Source organism: Primulina huaijiensis, chromosome 18 (genome assembly GCF_012295235.1).
Source record: "Primulina huaijiensis isolate GDHJ02 chromosome 18, ASM1229523v2, whole genome shotgun sequence".
Taxonomy (NCBI): Eukaryota; Viridiplantae; Streptophyta; class Magnoliopsida; order Lamiales; family Gesneriaceae; genus Primulina; species Primulina huaijiensis.
This window is the reverse complement of record NC_133323.1, coordinates 20,525,431-20,546,329: the sequence shown is the minus strand read 5'-3', so window position 1 is coordinate 20,546,329 and position 20,899 is coordinate 20,525,431. Positions and strand designations below refer to the sequence as shown.

The following is a 20,899-nucleotide window of genomic DNA, read 5'->3' as shown; positions in this document are numbered from 1 at the left end:
TTAAACAGAATACAACAAAACTCCGAAAAACAAAGATGCACGTATTCACTACAAAAGCAAACGACTTTGTATACTACGATCGTACTAAAAAAAGCATCAATGATCAAAAAATTACAAAGAGAAAAAAAACTAGTTACTCGGATTTTTTTTCCACATAAATCAGGACCAATAATTAAGCAACTGTTACATATAAAAACATAAAAACTTTTTACCGAAAAAAAGAAAAAAAACACCGGTGATATAATCGCATGGTAAATTCAGCTTTTAATAAAAAATAAACATTCGGAAACACAAAACTTTCGTCAATCAATGATTGGACAATTTGGATGAATGATCAACGCGTCGCCGAGGTAGGGATACATACAATTAGCAAATCCAACACGGAGTCAAGAGAATCAAAGAGAGGAAAGTTGATGGTAAATCGGGAGATAACGGAATTTGGGTAGCAACGCTCACAAGTAAAAGAGACTTGCATATAAGAAAAAAGAAAACATTAGTTTAGGGTTAAAAAAAAAGATTTGAAAATATTAAAAATGAGGGTAGAATAGACATTTCAAAAGTGAGTGTTAGTTTTTTAAATATGATGTTGTTGAGTGTTATTAGCCATAATAAACTGATAAAAGTATCAGGATTTGTTATTATAAATTATAATTATAATTATAATTATAATAAATAAAAACAAGAGTGTCGAGATTTTGCTCATTTGTTTTTTACTCGGATCTAAAAAATGTGTGGCACTGCATCTCGACATTAATACCAAATTATTTTAACTTATAATCTTCAATAACAGCATTAAAACATTATTGATTTTTTTAAAAATTTATTTGACATGTAATGTAATATAGATAGCACACATTTCTTTAGATAAGACCATTGATCACTCCAAAAATCTATATGAAGAACAAATGCACTATAGCGTGTCCAATGAAGATTCACCATATTTTTAGAACTCATAATCCCCAGCAGCTAATATCATACTGTCATCATCGTTAAATAACAAGCTTATTATGTTTGCGTACCCAGGCATCCACGTTGCTTGTGTTGAATCTTTTCTTTATTCCAAAATTGTTATGATTCAAATAAAGTGCAGATTTTCTATTCAAAATAGAGTGCTGATTCCAGACAGGTGTCTGTTTGCTTATCAAAAGATGTCTGCTCTTCCTGGTTTTTACAACACAAAAGACAGACTACGAGGAATCAAGGAAAAAATATTTGAGTAATGCTCCAAGCTCTCTACTTTCTACCTTCTTCAGCAAATAATAAACTAAATCAAAAGGTCAACACTGTGGAGAAGAAATGAGATCCAACTTCTACGGTGCTCTAAATATTCCATTTGTTGATTTTTTTTATCCTCCTTTAAGTCAAGATGACAACGAGAATCCTTGTTCAAAACACCGTGTTCGAGTATCTTGCATAACACGATGTAGCAAGGAAGGATTACTTGTGACAACAGCATCGACATGCTCAAGCAACATCTTCTTCATCGACTCCTCATCATCCACTGTCCACCCGTAAACCTTCTTATTTCTCCTGTTTTCAAAGCAACAAGAAATAATACGCTATACTTTTATGACCAAATTATAAAATCTTCTTCTTCCGCATTAATGACCTTACCTATGGAGGATTCCCACAACTTTTTCATCAATTAAATGATGGTAAACACCAACAACCTCGGCATTTCTCATCCTCAATAAATTTGTTCTAGTACCAGTGAATAGATCCATCATCACAATGTAGCCTACCTACACAACCATGATAGAAACAAAAACCAATGAAATTTAATATCATATGCTATAATGACCATTGTCCACAAGGTTCGCAAATCAAAAGTAGATCTTGAATGGAATAAAACCAGCAGAAGTTACAGATAAGGTTATGACAAGTATTAAACACTTTTCACTCGGTATAATTAATACAAGTCACAGCAAAATTAACACATGTTACATGATAAAATGGAAGAAAACCGTAAAATGAAAAACCCATCTGCCACATCCCTATGTCAAACTCGCAACCACAGGAAACACAAGCCGGTTCACCATTTCACCTCAGTCAACCAAGCATAGTTCCTTCACTGCAGCAGACATCTAAACACAAACAAGATCTGCAGCTAACAAATTCTCAATGTGGTGATAAATATCTCTGGCATACCCAGTCCCAGTTTGTACGTTACAAGGGTCAAACAGAGATTTCGCAAACTCATTTGCCTCTATCAGATCATCAAGCCAACCTTCAGATTTTACTATGCACTGATAGGCACAAGACTCGGAACAAGTTATACTGGAAAATTATTTTTCAAGTTCATAATCACAGGATATAACTATAGAAGATTAGACATGGAACGAAATCAAATAGGAGAAATGCGAGAGTTTAACCAACTTTTACCTTAACATTCATTGATAATCTAATTATATCCCTCACTAGGCTGTCGCTTTTGGCCCATACGATGCAATTCTTACACTTAGTTCTTTCAACCTGCAGAAGCATTTCATTTATATTTGCAACAATAGACATGAAAAAAATACAGTACAGTTGTTTATATCACAGCAATTACTCATCAAATCATCAATATAAGATAAAAAGGGGGAAGAAAAACTGTGGAATAAATAATGATAAAAGTTTTGTTTTAAAAAAAGTAGGGACCAAATTGAAAATCACCAAGTAAATGAAAAGGTCCCAATTGTAACATGCAAACAATATAGTTTGGTAGACATAGTAAAAGCAATAAAGTTCAAATTATCAACAAAATATAGAAACCTAGCAGTATTCACAGAAAGCTTCATATTCTAGCTCCTTACAGGAACTGCAAGTTGATTATGTAACAATTCTAAAGGCAATTTTCCCCAATTTCACATAGAAACATTTCTCCAAATAATTTCTTCCATTTTTACTCCCTTCATCTGGAATGAAACCAATTTAAGTTCCTCAAAATTTTCAAACAACTTCTATTTTTCTTTTGGAAAATTTGGTTGGAGCCTTGACCTTTGGACATCTTGTAAATTCCATGGTACGACATTGACCAAAATTTGCAAGTGTCAGGTCAAATTTACTTTCCACAATTAATATTGGTAACTAAGGAAAAAGAGAAGTCTGAAATAATCACCAGTTAAGCAGTACAATTAACTTACAACAGAAAGGATATCTTTTGCAAGTTCTTTTTCGTACATAGGAGGCCCCACCTTAGCATCAAGGATCACCAGCCGAACAGACCCTGATATCAACTAATGCATCGATGACAGGAGTGGAAGATAATTAGATTATATCGTCGATAAAAATATTATGCAAGGTTTGCTACTTTATTCAATTTCAACTGATCATTTGCAGTAGGCAATATCTGAAAGCTGATTCTAAAGGTACAAAATGGCCTAACATGTAGATTGCCGCATACTTTTACTTGCAATTATGATGGAAAATAAACTGTTTCACTTCATATAAATTCATTTCTTCTGGAACCTATACCCCCGCTCTGTTTAGAGGGAAAGAGATAGAGCTATGAGACATGCCTTCAATGCTTCTTCCAGAGTTGGAATATTTACATCATGAAACTTCAATGAATGCTGATGGTTGGAAACAAGCCCTCTGATCTACAATCACAAAGTAAACACGATCTAGAATTAGATTAGCATTTAAATATTTTATCCACTACAAATATTTTTAATCCAGCCAAAGCCATTGATCTCACCTCCTTCATGCTCAAATAACCAACTTTAGACATATTGTTCCCAGATATTTGCTGCAGTTCCCTGCCTGCTTCATGTGAGAAACAACTTTCCGGACTACTTGAACCAAAATTTTCTTGACAACAAGAAGTAGTGAATCTCAGAAAAATCAGATTTTTCTAATTTTCATGAAAGAAGTTCAGAAATGCCATTGTCAGAAGCCTTCCATTTTCTATGTTACAGGATTTCAAGAGAAACTACAGATGAGATAAGTAGATAACACAACATTACGCAGAACTCGTCTGTCAGGTGAGATGGGCCATCTTTATTTAATGGTGATTGGAATAATGCATTTTGTCAATAAGCCGTGTCAAATTTGGTTGGTGGCTGAAAGGAAAATTGCATCCTTTGTTCATACGGGAGGGTTGCACCTATAAATAAGTGCATCATTTCCATTGTAATATCATCCTATCAGAAGCTTTTTGAAGCATCCTAAAATGAGTTTTTTTCTTGAGCGTTGAAAGGTTCTTGTCACGACCACCACCGCGGGCCAAGCACCACAAGAGAGTCCGAAAGTTCTGGTCTACAAGAGGCACACGCACGGCCGATTTAAGCCCAAGGATTAGGATTCTTTTCTTATCTGTTTACTTTGATTTTTGATAGGATTTGGTATTTAGGATCGGGTTTGTTATCTTTTCATCTTTAGGATAGGGTGTTGGTTAGCATCTTTAGGATATGGTGAGCTAGGACTCTTTTTGTATTTATATGCATTCAACGTGGAATAAAAGATCATCAAAAATTTTTCAGCACAAACAAATATTCAGAGATCGCGAGGTTCTCTCTATCGAGCCTCACCTTTATTCATACAATTGGTCGGCAAGGAAGGAAGTCTAATAAATCAACGTGGAATCTGGATTCAACGGTTTCATCTAGCAAGCGACCCGTTACACGATCATTTACGCGGGAACGCGACATAGTGGTATCAGAGCAGGGTGTAATGGGTGACTCGGCCATCTCGAAACAACTGGATGCATTCATGAAAATGTACATCGAGGACAAGAAGGCACAGGACCTGATTCAGCAAGGGTTTCGAGAACAACTGGAAGAGCTATCCCTCTCCTTGGCGGCTGTTCGAACAGAATCCATCCAAAATAATGACATAGACAGTAATGCGAAGGGCTCAAGCGATTCTCGACGCAGCGGACCCGATAGAGGAGAAAATTTTTTCGGAGGGCAGCGCTATACACGGCTGGACCTTCCTCGATATGATGGGCTGGCCGACCCGCTCAGTTGGCTCACCCACTGTGAATTTCTCTTTCGCCATCAAAACACACCCGTCCACGACCGAGTAGGAATCGCAGCGTTTCACTTGGAGGGAGATGCGCAATTATGGTTCTTGAAGGTAGAAGAGAACAGCCCCAACATGACTTGGAATGACTTCAAGGAGCAATGCCACTTACGTTTCGGCCCCATCCTACGCTGCACTAAATTGGGAGAACTATCTAAATTAAGACAAACGAGTTCCGTGGAAGATTATCAAAAGAAATTTGAACACTTAATGGCAAGGACGACCAACCTATCACAAGACCAGCTGGTGGAACTTTTTATTAGCGGACTACATGAGGGTATTGCAGCAGAGGTCCTCATCCATCTACCCTTGGACTTACCAAGGGCCATGCGCCTCGCAAGGTTATATGACGTGCGCTCTGGTGCGCGTCCATCCCATACCACGGCCACTAACCGCCGCAATGTTGTCCAACAATCAACGGGTCCGTTTATCAGACGATTAAATCGCTCCGAGATGGAAGAACGAAAGGCAAAAGGACTGTGTTATAACTGTGATGAATTATATCTTCCCGGGCATCGCTGTAAGAGGTTGTTCTGGATAGAAACAGTGGATGATACAACACAGGGAGATGACCAAAACCCCCATGTCGATGAAGAAGAGCCAGCGGTTTCAATTCATGCTTTAACGGGAACACAGGGGGCACAAACCATGCAAATCAAGGGATCGATCTAACACAATTCACTCCTTGTCTTAATTGATTCTGGCAGCACACATTGCTTTCTGGATAAATCATTGGCTCAGAGTTTGGGGCTCTCAATGGAAACCAAGGCTACTCTTCGGGTCTTGGTGGCGAATGGGCGACGGATTCCATGTGCGGGAGTTTGTCATAACGTGGTTCTAAGATTGGGAGAATACAAATTTTGCGTCGATTTCGTTATTATTCTTTTGGGTGGTTTTGGGGCGATTCTAGGGGTCAATTGGCTCCAACTATTTGGACCCATTCAATGGGACTTCGCCAAAATATGTATGCGGTTTGTGTCCCATGGGCAGACAGTAGTTATTCTACAAGGAAACACCAAGGACCACCCTAGATCAAGTGGCCATCTCGCTACCATGCAAGTACAGAAGGACATGGATCAAGATCTACACGGTCTTCTCCTAGGATTTTCGGCAGTATTTGCGGAGCCTTCGGGCCTACCCCCCTCCGAAACTTCAGGCACAAAATCATTCTAGAATACGGGACGAGCCCAATTGCTGTCCGCCCGTATCGCTATGCACATTCCCAGAAGGATGAAATTGAGATGCAATGTACAGAGATGTTATCCAAGGGATTTATTCGACATAGTACATCTCCCTTCTCCTCACCCGTCATCCTAGTTCCTAAGGCAGATAAAACTTGGAGGTTTTGTGTGGATTACCAGGCTCTAAACGCTAAAACAGTCAAGGACAAGTTTCCAATACCCATCATCGATGAACTATTGGACGAACTATTTGGCGCTTCTTTCTTTACAAAATTAGATTTACGAGCAGGGTATCACCAGATTCGCATGGATCCCGGAAGCATTCACTTGACAGCATTCCGAACACACCATGGGCACTACGAATTCTTGGTTATGCCATTCGGTCTCACCAACGCGCCCGCCACATTTCAGGCTCTTATGAACCATGTTTTCCAGGCGTATCTACGGAAATATGTTCTCGTGTTTTTTGACGATATCTTGATTTATAGTCCTACATGGGAGAGTCATTTACATCACTTGCACATAGTACTCACTACACTGCAGCAACACCAGCTTTTCTTAAAACGCTCCAAATGTTTCTTTGCTCAACAGGAAGTCGCGTACTTGGGCCATGTGATTTCACAGTCAGGGGCTACGGTTGATATGGCCAAGATCGAGGCCATCGCAGAATGGCCACAGCCAAACTCACCAACAGCTTTACGGGGGTTCCACTGGCTGCCGGGATATTATCGTCGTTTTGTCAAGGACTACGGATTAATTGCTGCACCGCTGACCTCTCTGCTTCGGAAAAACTCCTTCAAGTGGTCCTTGGAATCCACAACGGCATTTGAGAAACTAAAAAAGGCCCTCACTACGACCCCGGTTCTCACCCTTCCGAATTTTTCCAAGCCTTTTGTCGTGGAATGTGATGCTTCGGACTCGGGTATTGGGGCAGTACTTCAGCAAGACGGATGCCCTATAGCTTTTTTCAGTCATTCATTCGCTCAACACCACAAAAAATTACCAGCCTACGAGAAGAAACTAATGGGTTTAACCAGGGCCATACATCATTGGCGCTCATATTTTTGGGGCCAACCTTTCGTCGTTCGCACCGACCACTACAGTCTCAAGTATCTTCTAGAACAACGGATTGCAACGCCATCCCAACAACGCTGGCTTTGCAAGTTATTGGGATTTGATTTCACCATCGAATACAAGTCTGGGTGTTCTAATATCGTAGCGGACGCCCTATCACGACGGGAATCTTCTATGGTGTGCGCCACCGCGGTCTCCGTTCCATCTTGGGATTTTCTAGATGATATTAAAGCCGAACACGCACACTCGGACGAAATACAGCAGCTCATAAAAGACAATGCAGAAGCTGCCCACCCTGCCAATTGGGCTTATGCAGAAGGACTTTTACTTTATAAATCACGGATTTTTCTGCCCAAGACGTCATCCTTGTCCCTACACAATTCGTACCATGAAGGATATCAAAAGACATTACAGAGAGTGAATCGCGACTTCTATTGGGCAGGAATGCAACGACATGTGAAGGACTTCGTGACCACTTGCTTGGTTTGCCAACGGAATAAAGTTGAGCATCTTCAACCGGCAGGGCTCCTACAACCCCTACCGATCCCTCACCAGATCTGGGCAGATATCTCGATGGACTTTGTGGAGGGCCTCCATTCTTCGCATGGAAAAAGTGTGATCCTAGTTGTGGTAGACCGTTTCTCAAAGTACGCTCATTTTATTGCAATCGCCCACCATTATACCGCTGTTTCGGTGGCCCGCATATTTTTTGACTGTGTTTAAACTGCATGGCCTACCCGAGTTTATTGTCAGCGATCGGGATGTGACATTCACGAGTTCATTTTGGAAAGAGTTGTTTCGTTTGCAAGGGACCAAACTTTGTTTCAGTTCATCATACCACCCTCAATCTGATGGACAAACGGAGGCTGTTAATCGAGTTTTGGAGATGTATTTATGTTGTTTAACAAGCGACTACCCGAAGAAGTGGGGGGAATGGCTCGCCTGGGCTGAATATTGCTACAACACAAGTTTTCATTCGTCATTACGGGCCACCCCGTTTGAGGTCATCTATGGGAGGCAGCCGCCTAGTCTCTTATCTTATTGTCAAGGGGTGGCTCGCCTCGAGGCTGTGGATCAAGCACTAATGTCTCGTGACAGGGTGCTTCGGAACGTCAAAGAACGGCTGCTACATGCACAAAATCGCATGAAGGTGCAATATGACAACAATCACCGTGAATTACAATTCAATGTCAATGATATGGTCTTGTTGAAACTCCAACCGTATCGCCACTTAAGTCTATCAGCACGAGCAAATATGAAGTTATCCCCTCGTTTCTATGGGCCTTTTAAGGTGTTGGAGCGTATTGGGTCAGTTGCTTATAAATTAGAACTACCAGATTCTGCCAAAATGCATCTCGTTTTCCATATCTCATTTTTAAAACCATTTCGTGGGGCAGAAACATGTGAGGCCACGCTCCCTACTCTTCCCTCGGGAGAGCAGCTACCTGCTCCCCAAGCCATTCTCGACCAGCGAGTTCACAAGGGGAGAACATAGTTGTTAATTCATTGGCAAGGTTTGTCACCAGCAGAAGCTTCGTGGGAAGACGTGGCTTTATTCACAGAGCGTTTTCCTGCTTTTGTGTTTGCGGACAAACACCGATCTCAGGGGGTGGGTGATGTCACGACCACCACCGCGGGCCAAGCACCACAAGAGAGTCCGAAAATTCTGGTCTACAAGAGGCACACGCACGGCCGATTTAAGCCCAAGGATTAAGATTCTTTTCTTATCTGTTTACTTTGATTTTTGATAGGATTTGGTATTTAGGATCGGGTTTGTTATCTTTTCATCTTTAGGATAGGGTGTTGGTTACCATCTTTAGGATATGGTGAGCTAGGACTCTTTTTGTATTTATATGCATTCAACGTGGAATAAAAGATCATCAAAAATTTTCCAGCACAAACAAATATTCAGAGATCGCGAGGTTCTCTCTATCGAGCCTCACCCTTATTCATACAATTGGTCGGCAAGGAAGGAAGTCTAATAAATCAACGTGGAATCTGGATTCCACGGTTTCATCTAGCAAGCGACCCGTTACACGATCATTTACGCGGGAACGCGACATAGTGGTATCAGAGCAGGGTGTAATGGGTGACTCGGCCATCTCGAAACAACTGGATGCATTCATGAAAATGTACATCGAGGACAAGAAGGCACAGGACCTGATTCAGCAAGGGTTTCGAGAACAACTGGAAGAGCTATCCCTCTCCTTGGCGGCTGTTCGAACAGAATCCATCCAAAATAATGACATAGACAGTAATGCGAAGGGCTCAAGCGATTCTCGACGCAGCGGACCCGATAGAGGAGAAAATTTTTTCGGAGGGCAGCGCTATACACGGCTGGACCTTCCTCGATATGATGGGCTGGCCGACCCGCTCAGTTGGCTCACCCACTGTGAATTTCTCTTTCGCCATCAAAACACACCCGTCCACGACCGAGTAGGAATCGCAGCGTTTCACTTGGAGGGAGATGCGCAATTATGGTTCTTGAAGGTAGAAGAGAACAGCCCCAACATGACTTGGAATGACTTCAAGGAGCAATGCCACTTACGTTTCGGCCCCATCCTACGCTGCACTAAATTGGGAGAACTATCTAAATTAAGACAAACGAGTTCCGTGGAAGATTATCAAAAGAAATTTGAACACTTAATGGCAAGGACGACCAACCTATCACAAGACCAGCTGGTGGAACTTTTTATTAGCGGACTACATGAGGGTATTGCAGCAGAGGTCCTCATCCATCTACCCTTGGACTTACCAAGGGCCATGCGCCTCGCAAGGTTATATGACGTGCGCTCTGGTGCGCGTCCATCCCATACCACGGCCACTAACCGCCGCAATGTTGTCCAACAATCAACGGGTCCGTTTATCAGACGATTAAATCGCTCCGAGATGGAAGAACGAAAGGCAAAAGGACTGTGTTATAACTGTGATGAATTATATCTTCCCGGGCATCGCTGTAAGAGGTTGTTCTGGATAGAAACAGTGGATGATACAACACAGGGAGATGACCAAAACCCCCATGTCGATGAAGAAGAGCCAGCGGTTTCAATTCATGCTTTAACGGGAACACAGGGGGCACAAACCATGCAAATCAAGGGATCGATCTAACACAATTCACTCCTTGTCTTAATTGATTCTGGCAGCACACATTGCTTTCTGGATAAATCATTGGCTCAGAGTTTGGGGCTCTCAATGGAAACCAAGGCTACTCTTCGGGTCTTGGTGGCGAATGGGCGACGGATTCCATGTGCGGGAGTTTGTCATAACGTGGTTCTAAGATTGGGAGAATACAAATTTTGCGTCGATTTCGTTATTATTCTTTTGGGTGGTTTTGGGGCGATTCTAGGGGTCAATTGGCTCCAACTATTTGGACCCATTCAATGGGACTTCGCCAAAATATGTATGCGGTTTGTGTCCCATGGGCAGACAGTAGTTATTCTACAAGGAAACACCAAGGACCACCCTAGATCAAGTGGCCATCTCGCTACCATGCAAGTACAGAAGGACATGGATCAAGATCTACACGGTCTTCTCCTAGGATTTTCGGCAGTATTTGCGGAGCCTTCGGGCCTACCCCCCTCCGAAACTTCAGGCACAAAATCATTCTAGAATACGGGACGAGCCCAATTGCTGTCCGCCCGTATCGCTATGCACATTCCCAGAAGGATGAAATTGAGATGCAATGTACAGAGATGTTATCCAAGGGATTTATTCGACATAGTACATCTCCCTTCTCCTCACCCGTCATCCTAGTTCCTAAGGCAGATAAAACTTGGAGGTTTTGTGTGGATTACCAGGCTCTAAACGCTAAAACAGTCAAGGACAAGTTTCCAATACCCATCATCGATGAACTATTGGACGAACTATTTGGCGCTTCTTTCTTTACAAAATTAGATTTACGAGCAGGGTATCACCAGATTCGCATGGATCCCGGAAGCATTCACTTGACAGCATTCCGAACACACCATGGGCACTACGAATTCTTGGTTATGCCATTCGGTCTCACCAACGCGCCCGCCACATTTCAGGCTCTTATGAACCATGTTTTCCAGGCGTATCTACGGAAATATGTTCTCGTGTTTTTTGACGATATCTTGATTTATAGTCCTACATGGGAGAGTCATTTACATCACTTGCACATAGTACTCACTACACTGCAGCAACACCAGCTTTTCTTAAAACGCTCCAAATGTTTCTTTGCTCAACAGGAAGTCGCGTACTTGGGCCATGTGATTTCACAGTCAGGGGCTACGGTTGATATGGCCAAGATCGAGGCCATCGCAGAATGGCCACAGCCAAACTCACCAACAGCTTTACGGGGGTTCCACTGGCTGCCGGGATATTATCGTCGTTTTGTCAAGGACTACGGATTAATTGCTGCACCGCTGACCTCTCTGCTTCGGAAAAACTCCTTCAAGTGGTCCTTGGAATCCACAACGGCATTTGAGAAACTAAAAAAGGCCCTCACTACGACCCCGGTTCTCACCCTTCCGAATTTTTCCAAGCCTTTTGTCGTGGAATGTGATGCTTCGGACTCGGGTATTGGGGCAGTACTTCAGCAAGACGGATGCCCTATAGCTTTTTTCAGTCATTCATTCGCTCAACACCACAAAAAATTACCAGCCTACGAGAAGAAACTAATGGGTTTAACCAGGGCCATACATCATTGGCGCTCATATTTTTGGGGCCAACCTTTCGTCGTTCGCACCGACCACTACAGTCTCAAGTATCTTCTAGAACAACGGATTGCAACGCCATCCCAACAACGCTGGCTTTGCAAGTTATTGGGATTTGATTTCACCATCGAATACAAGTCTGGGTGTTCTAATATCGTAGCGGACGCCCTATCACGACGGGAATCTTCTATGGTGTGCGCCACCGCGGTCTCCGTTCCATCTTGGGATTTTCTAGATGATATTAAAGCCGAACACGCACACTCGGACGAAATACAGCAGCTCATAAAAGACAATGCAGAAGCTGCCCACCCTGCCAATTGGGCTTATGCAGAAGGACTTTTACTTTATAAATCACGGATTTTTCTGCCCAAGACGTCATCCTTGTCCCTACACAATTCGTACCATGAAGGATATCAAAAGACATTACAGAGAGTGAATCGCGACTTCTATTGGGCAGGAATGCAACGACATGTGAAGGACTTCGTGACCACTTGCTTGGTTTGCCAACGGAATAAAGTTGAGCATCTTCAACCGGCAGGGCTCCTACAACCCCTACCGATCCCTCACCAGATCTGGGCAGATATCTCGATGGACTTTGTGGAGGGCCTCCATTCTTCGCATGGAAAAAGTGTGATCCTAGTTGTGGTAGACCGTTTCTCAAAGTACGCTCATTTTATTGCAATCGCCCACCATTATACCGCTGTTTCGGTGGCCCGCATATTTTTTGACTGTGTTTAAACTGCATGGCCTACCCGAGTTTATTGTCAGCGATCGGGATGTGACATTCACGAGTTCATTTTGGAAAGAGTTGTTTCGTTTGCAAGGGACCAAACTTTGTTTCAGTTCATCATACCACCCTCAATCTGATGGACAAACGGAGGCTGTTAATCGAGTTTTGGAGATGTATTTATGTTGTTTAACAAGCGACTACCCGAAGAAGTGGGGGGAATGGCTCGCCTGGGCTGAATATTGCTACAACACAAGTTTTCATTCGTCATTACGGGCCACCCCGTTTGAGGTCATCTATGGGAGGCAGCCGCCTAGTCTCTTATCTTATTGTCAAGGGGTGGCTCGCCTCGAGGCTGTGGATCAAGCACTAATGTCTCGTGACAGGGTGCTTCGGAACGTCAAAGAACGGCTGCTACATGCACAAAATCGCATGAAGGTGCAATATGACAACAATCACCGTGAATTACAATTCAATGTCAATGATATGGTCTTGTTGAAACTCCAACCGTATCGCCACTTAAGTCTATCAGCACGAGCAAATATGAAGTTATCCCCTCGTTTCTATGGGCCTTTTAAGGTGTTGGAGCGTATTGGGTCAGTTGCTTATAAATTAGAACTACCAGATTCTGCCAAAATGCATCTCGTTTTCCATATCTCATTTTTAAAACCATTTCGTGGGGCAGAAACATGTGAGGCCACGCTCCCTACTCTTCCCTCGGGAGAGCAGCTACCTGCTCCCCAAGCCATTCTCGACCAGCGAGTTCACAAGGGGAGAACATAGTTGTTAATTCATTGGCAAGGTTTGTCACCAGCAGAAGCTTCGTGGGAAGACGTGGCTTTATTCACAGAGCGTTTTCCTGCTTTTGTGTTTGCGGACAAACACCGATCTCAGGGGGTGGGTGATGTCACGACCACCACCGCGGGCCAAGCACCACAAGAGAGTCCGAAAATTCTGGTCTACAAGAGGCACACGCACGGCCGATTTAAGCCCAAGGATTAAGATTCTTTTCTTATCTGTTTACTTTGATTTTTGATAGGATTTGGTATTTAGGATCGGGTTTGTTATCTTTTCATCTTTAGGATAGGGTGTTGGTTACCATCTTTAGGATATGGTGAGCTAGGACTCTTTTTGTATTTATATGCATTCAACGTGGAATAAAAGATCATCAAAAATTTTCCAGCACAAACAAATATTCAGAGATCGCGAGGTTCTCTCTATCGAGCCTCACCCTTATTCATACAATTGGTCGGCAAGGAAGGAAGTCTAATAAATCAACGTGGAATCTGGATTCCACGGTTTCATCTAGCAAGCGACCCGTTACACGATCATTTACGCGGGAACGCGACAGTTCTCTTATGTGAGTTTGAGAAAATATATTTTCGGTTATACTCGGGGTTGAGTCGTGAGATATTGATTGTTTTGTTGTAAACACGTGTAAAATTTCTTCTTGTTATAAAGATTTGCAGTAGCTCCGTGGATGTAGCCTACAATGGGTGAACAACCTAAATATTTGTGATCTTGTTGATTATTTTATTCCGCAATTTTGGTACTATACGGCATAATTACCCAACAACTGAAATCAGAGCCTGCTATAAAATTTCTTAGAATTATGAGTATGCTTTGTGGTTGTAGCTTTTTTTGATCTACCATACCAGAAAAGATTTTTTAGATTTTTTGCTAAAGGCTAGAGAAGCGATGGCCAGAGATGATGGATCGGGACCGAGAATCAACAAGTTCGATGGACTATATTTTTTTGTTCTGGCGGTTATAGATTAGATATTATCTGCATATCAAGAAGTTGCATCAACTTCTATCAGGAAACAAGCCGAAAAATATGGAGAATGATCACTGGGAGATCCTTGACCGACATGTGTTAGGTGTAATATGATTGACCCTAACGAATGTGGCACATAACGTGGCGGAGGCACAAACTACAGATGATGTCCATTTTATCGGACATATACGAGAAGCCATCAGCAAACAACAAAGTACATCTTATGAAAAAGTTATTCAACTTGAAAATGGAAGAAGATCATTTGGTGGCAAAACACATTAATGAGTTCAACACGATTGTTTCTCAGCAAACACCGGTTGAAATTAATTTCAAATGATGAGATTCGTGCACTTATTATTTTGGCATCTTTACCAAATGTTTGGGAACCAATGCGGGCAACAGTCAGCAACACTGTTGGAAAAAGAAAGGTATAATTCAATGATGTCAGATATCAAATTCATGCTGAACAAGTCCGCATGATGGATTCGGGTGAAGGAACATCATCGAGATCTGCTCTAAATCCCGATATCAGAAGAAGGGGGCAGAGTGGCGAAAAGAGTTCTAACCGGCGTGGTAGGTCCAAGTCAAGAAATGGAAAAGACAAAAGCAACTTTGAAAAGAATTTGAAGTGCTGGAGTTGTGATGAAACTGGTCACTTGAAAAAGAACTGCAAATCAAAAAAGAATAATGCAAATGTTGTTACTGAGGAGGTACACAGTGCTATATTACTATCCATGGAAAGCCCGGTTGGTTCTTGGGTTATGGACTCAGGAGCTTCGTTTAAATATATCGCTGGCGATCATGGAAAAGTTTTCCTGTTGATGGAAAACGTTCGGAAATAGTTGGTATGGGTGATGTCCGAATGAAGACAGCTCGGCGATGAATGCCATAATGTGATATTTGGTGATGGTTCCTGGAAAGTAAACAAAGGAGACATGATTGTTGCTCGAGGAAAGAAAACTGAGACTATTTATATGACTTCAAGTTCCAGAGATACTTTAGCAGCCGTGGATTCTGAAGTTAATTCAAGTCTATGACATTTTACGCTTGGGCATATGAGTGAGAAGGGAATGAAGATGCTTGTATCAAACGGGAAGCTACCAGAATTAAAGATTGTTGAACACAAGCTATGTGAAAGTTGTATCTTTGGAAAGCAGAAAAATGTGAGCTTTTCAAAGGGCGATAGAGAACCAAAAGCAGCAAAGTTGGAGCTGGTACATACTGATGTACGAGGATTGAGGACCATATCATGTGATATCCTTTGGAGACTCAAGATACTATGTCACATTTATCGACTATTCGAGCCGGAAATTTTGGGTTTATTTTCTGAAAAATAAATCTAATGTTTATGAGACCTTTAAAAATTGGAAAGTCGTGGTTGAGAATGAGACCAACTCGAAGGTAAAGTGCTTACGATCGGATAATGGTGGTGAATACGAAGATGATGAGTTTAAGAAATATTGTGCACAACCATTCTTGGTACACCTCATCAGAATAGGGTAGCTGAAGGATGAACAGGACCTTGAATCAACGTGCTAGGAGCATGAGACTGCACTCTGGATTACCAAAATCATTCTGGCTAATGTTGTTAACACTGTGGCATATCTGATTAATAAAGGACCTTCGGTCAACATTTTTAAGTTGTAGTCAACAAATTTTAAAAACCTAGTCAAACTCAACAAATTTTAAAACTCAAAACCCTAGTTATTTAAATCACACCCCACTTTCTTTTTTTAAACTTTTGGTTCTCCCTCAGTCTGAATATCAACCACTAAGCCCACCACACAAACTGTCTGCCGCCTCCGCCTGCCGCCCGCCGCAAAAAGCTTTAGGTTAGGCATTGTATATTTATTATTTAACATATTTTTTGTGATTATATTGCATGATTATCTATAAAAAAAATTACTTAAAAAAATTCAACCGCCGAGGCGGTAGAAAGTCACCGACCGCCCCGCCACCGCCTTCCGCAATTTACAACATTGATTGGTTATTGTGATAATGAGTTTCGTTATCGTTTTTGGGATGACCAAAATCGGAAGATCATTCGGAGCAGAGATGTAATCTTCATATTGTACAAGGACAAGTCAAGCATTGGAGTTGGAGATGAATGTCCTGAAGTCAAGAAGACTGATGAAGTGCCATTGATAGATATTCCTGTGAATTAATCGAAAAGCAGTAACCATTAAGATGAAGAAGCAACTACACAAGATGATGACCTACAAACTATAATGATTGAACTCAGGAGATCTTCAAGAACAATTAGACCACCTGAGATATACTTCTTTGCACTTCACTATATTTTGCTAACAGACAAAGGTAAATCAGAGACCTATGAAGAGGCAATGCAAAATGTTGATTCAACCGAGTAGGAGTAAGCCAGGGAAGATGAGATTCATTGTCATCCAACCAGACGTGGGAGTTGACAGAAGTTCCGCAAGGCAAAAAGACATTACATAATAAATGGGTGTACCATTTAAAAAAAGTACATGGTGGTAACAAGCGGTACATGACAAGACTTGTTGTAAAAGATTTTCAACAAAAGGAAGGCACTGATTACACTGAGATTTTCTCTCCAGTTGTTAAGTTAACCACTATCAGGACTGTAGGATTAGTGGCTAAAGAAGATTTACATCAGGCGCAGTTAAATGTAAAGACGACGTTTCTTTATGGTGACCTAGATGAAGAAATTTATATGAAGCAGCCACAGAGCTTTGAAGTACGGCGAAAAGAGAAAATGGTGTGCAAACTTCAAAAGAGCTTGTATGATCTCAAACAAGCTCCAAGACAGTGGTACAAAAAGTTTGATGGATTCATGAGTGACAATGGTTTCCTGAGGTGTCAGGTTGATCACTGTTGTGAAGAAGTTTGATGGTTCTTATATCATTCTACTGCTATATGTAGATGATATGATGATAGCAGGAGCTTATCTGGAGGAGAATGATAAACTTAAAAAAGAGTTATCAAAAGAATTTGCTACGAAGGATTTGGATGCTGCAAAGCAAATCCTTGGACAAAGCAAATCCTTGGAATGAGGATTTTAAGATACCGAGTGAATGGAATCTTGAAGTTATCTCAAGAAGAATACGTGAAAAAGGTCATTAGCAGATTTAAGATGGATGAACTAAAGCCTGTGAGTACTCCTTTGGCTAGTCATTTTAAACTAACCAAAGCACATTCACCATCGACGGAGCAGGAGCAGGAGCAGGAGCAGGCGCTGGCTCATATGAACAAAGTTCCTTATGCTTCTGCTGTCGGAAGCCTCATGTATGTTATGATGTGCACTAGACCAGACATAGCACATGCAGTGGAAGCTGCGAGCGGGTTTACGAGTAATCCAGGAAAACAACACTGAGAAGTAGTTAAATGAATTCTGAGCTACTTGAAAGGTAATGCTAGTTTAACTTTATGCATCAGAAGGTCAAATTTGGGCTTACAAGATTTTGTCGATGCCGACATGGATTGTGACCTGGATGGCAGAAAAAGTACCACTGGGTATGTATTCATATTAGGTGGTACGACAATAAGCTGGATATCTAAATTGTAAAAGATAGTTGCGCTTTCGATTACTAAAGCTGAGTATGTTGCAGCTATATAAGCTAACAAGGAGATGATATGGCTGAAATCCTTTTTGGAGGAATTAAGTCAAAAGCTTGAGAGGAGCACGTTATTCTATGACAGTCACATTGCTAATAATTTAGCAAAAAATCTTGTTTATCATGTTAGGACAAAGCATGTACAGATTCGATATCGTTTCATAAGATCAGTACTTGAAGATGAAGTCTTGATGCTTGAGAAGATTCCAGGAAAGTAAGAATCTTGTCGATATGCTCGCAAAGGCTGTGATCATTGACAAACTGAAGTTATGTTCAACTTCAGTTGAACTCTATACATAAATGAGGAGATATGAGATGCTACATTAATGATGTGAAGACATGATTGAAATCAAGTCTTCAAATGGGAACAATGTTAGGTGAGATGAGTCACCTTATTGGAAGATTGCAAATGTAAACGATGCATTTTGTCAACAAATTATTGCGTCAAATTTGGTTGGTGGCTGCAAAAAAGGAAAATTGCTTCCTTTGGTTATACGGGAGGATTGTGCCTATAAATAAGTGCATCATTTGCATTGTAATATCATCTCATCGAAAGTTTTTTTAAGCATCATAAAATAGAGAGAGCAAAAGAAAAGAAAAGATTTTTTTTTTTTTACCGTTGAGAGGTTCCTTGTATGAGTCAGAGAAAATATTTTCTCGGTTATACTCGGGGTAGAAATCGTGAGAAATTGAGTGTTTTGTTGGAAACACATGTAGAATTTCTTCTTGTTATAAAGATTTGCAGTAGTTTCGTGGACGTAACCTATATTGGGGAACCACATAAATCTTGGTGCTTTTGTTGAGTATTTTATTCCGTAATTTTTGTAGTATATTATCATCATGATTGTCAGAAATGGTTAGAAGCCTTCCATTCTCTATGTTACAGGATTTCAACAGATTACAGATGAGATAAGTAGATAACACAACACTACGCAGAACTGTCAGCATTGAAGGAAGAATGTAATAACTTGTTTCACGTAATAGAGAATGGTCAACGGAAAATTACAGTGATTTAAAAAAGTTGAGGTATACCTGTCATGAAGAGCAAATAATACCCCATCTGAAGAACGGGACACATCGACCTCGATGCAATCTACTTGAGAACTTAAAGCAATACGATATGCATCTATCTGGCACAAACAAGACCACAGAAAGCTGAAGCACACGGAAAAAGTGATGAAATAGATGGACATTTTGGGCCAGGGGCAAGGTTGGCCCCTGATCCTAGTCTGATTTGACATGATATAAAACAGTAATCTACTCCCCTTAAATTATGGGTCAGTAAAATTACATAGACCATTAATGCAAATGTAAAATGAGAGGGTACCGTGTTAGGGAAGGCCCTCGTTGAGTCGCCTCCATGAGCACAAACTAAAGGAGGGTTTTTCATCCAGCTGCACTTTCGCAGGTGTATCTGCACGTACATGACAATAATAGATTATCAATAAAAATTGTAAAAAAAAAAAAAAAATAGTGTGACCTTACCTGTTGGAGGGTGAAATGGAAGTAAAGAGGAGGAAGAATGGCAATAACAACAAGGGCCATGATTAGAAATCTCAAGATTTTTCTTCGCCACCTCGAGGAGATCACTCTTGCCATCGCTTTCTTTCTCAAATTCAGACCCTGTGTAATTGTGTCGTCTTCTTTACTTAGCAGGGAAGGGAGAAACCACATAATCAATCAATTGCCATTTCACACGTTTAGTTTATTTTAGGCAATTTTGAAGTAAAGTATAATTAAAATGAAATAATAGAATGTAATTAACATAATATTTGATGATTGATAAGTAGGTTTGATTTAAGGGTAAATTGTGGAAAAAAATCCAGACCAAATTTAATTTTAAATTTACTCCTTATACCAAAAAACTTTGTTTCAACCCCCTAAAAGTATTTAAAAAAGACAAAAATACTTTTATTTGTCCATTATATGTGATAAATTCAATTGATTGGTTTTTCTGGACAGAAATGGTATCAGAGCCTAGGTAAAAATTATTTCAAACATAAAGATTTATTATTATAAAGTAATTAAATGTTTGAGGAGGAGAATTTTCTCAAAATAACATGAATCCGAACCCAGGTTCGAGATTAACTGTTAGGATCGGTTGGGTGAGAAAAAGGTGTTTAGAAGGGGGTTGAATAAACACTCTACAATTTTCTCAACTTCTTCTAAGATTGAATCAGTTTAAGGAAAAACTGAGTTCACGAATCTTGTTGTCAATGTCAATTAGTTAACTTAATAAAAATGCGGAAATAACCAAAAGACACATAGAATATAATAGGTAAGAAAGAACACACGATTTTGTGGATGTTCGGAGATTTCAAATACTCCTACGTCACCCCTTCTATCTCGAAGATAGGATATCCACTAAAAGACTTTGATCTATACAAAGATTTATAGAAACTCACTTCTGTTTGGACTTAAAACTGCCAAGAATGAAACTCTTAGTATCAATACAATTTATCAGTACTCAACTGATGTGTTATTTCTTAGCACAATTGATCTCGATAAGATTAAATAATACAACAGTAAGTGTTTTGTGCTTTTAGCTCAAATGTATAGCTTGAAAGCTATTGATGTGTATAATAAGCGTAAGCTTTTTGAGAATGAACTTGAAAGAATTTGTTAAAGCAACTAGATGGATAACTTGGTGACTGATTCGGTTCCCTCTCTTCAGCTGATCTTCTCGGCTATTTATAGGCTTTGCTTCCAACGGTGACAATGAATGCATTTTGAATCTTTATATCCGTTGATAGCCACGTCAACATTTTTCTGACAATCATACACTGTAATTTTTCTGAAATGCGGTGTGCCCACTACATCTTGCAGTCTGCTTTTGTACAATTGTCGGTTGATAGCTACTTTCTTTA

The 20,899-nt window shown here is 40.8% G+C and overlaps 1 protein-coding gene across 1 annotated transcript; it reads right to left on the bottom strand.

Moving 5' to 3' along the window:
* Positions 1-817: 817 nt before the first annotated feature.
* On the bottom strand, positions 818-19,728 carry LOC140964931 (glycerophosphodiester phosphodiesterase GDPD4). The gene is made up of 9 exons (XM_073424919.1): positions 19,518-19,728; positions 19,360-19,446; positions 19,065-19,162; positions 3,680-3,740; positions 3,501-3,581; positions 3,126-3,218; positions 2,383-2,472; positions 1,615-1,742; positions 818-1,530 (listed from the first exon to the last, which is right to left on the bottom strand). The coding sequence occupies exons 1-9, from the start codon at positions 19,704-19,706 to the stop codon at positions 1,362-1,364; spliced, it is 996 nt and encodes a 331-aa protein (XP_073281020.1). The 5' UTR covers positions 19,707-19,728; the 3' UTR covers positions 818-1,361.
* Between the last annotated feature and the right edge of the window lie 1,171 nt (positions 19,729-20,899).

Bases quoted from the DNA above. Each gene is read 5' to 3' on its own strand.
- LOC140964931 (XM_073424919.1), bottom strand. From the start codon at position 19,706: ATGTGGTTTCTCCCTTCCCTGCTAAGTAAAGAAGACGACACAATTACA. The intron at 3,582-3,679 runs GTGAGATCAATG...TTGTGATTGTAG, and splicing joins GTTATTTGAGCATGAAGGAG to ATCAGAGGGCTTGTTTCCAA. The intron at 3,219-3,500 runs GCATGTCTCATA...TCGATGCATTAG, and splicing joins CTCTGGAAGAAGCATTGAAG to TTGATATCAGGGTCTGTTCG.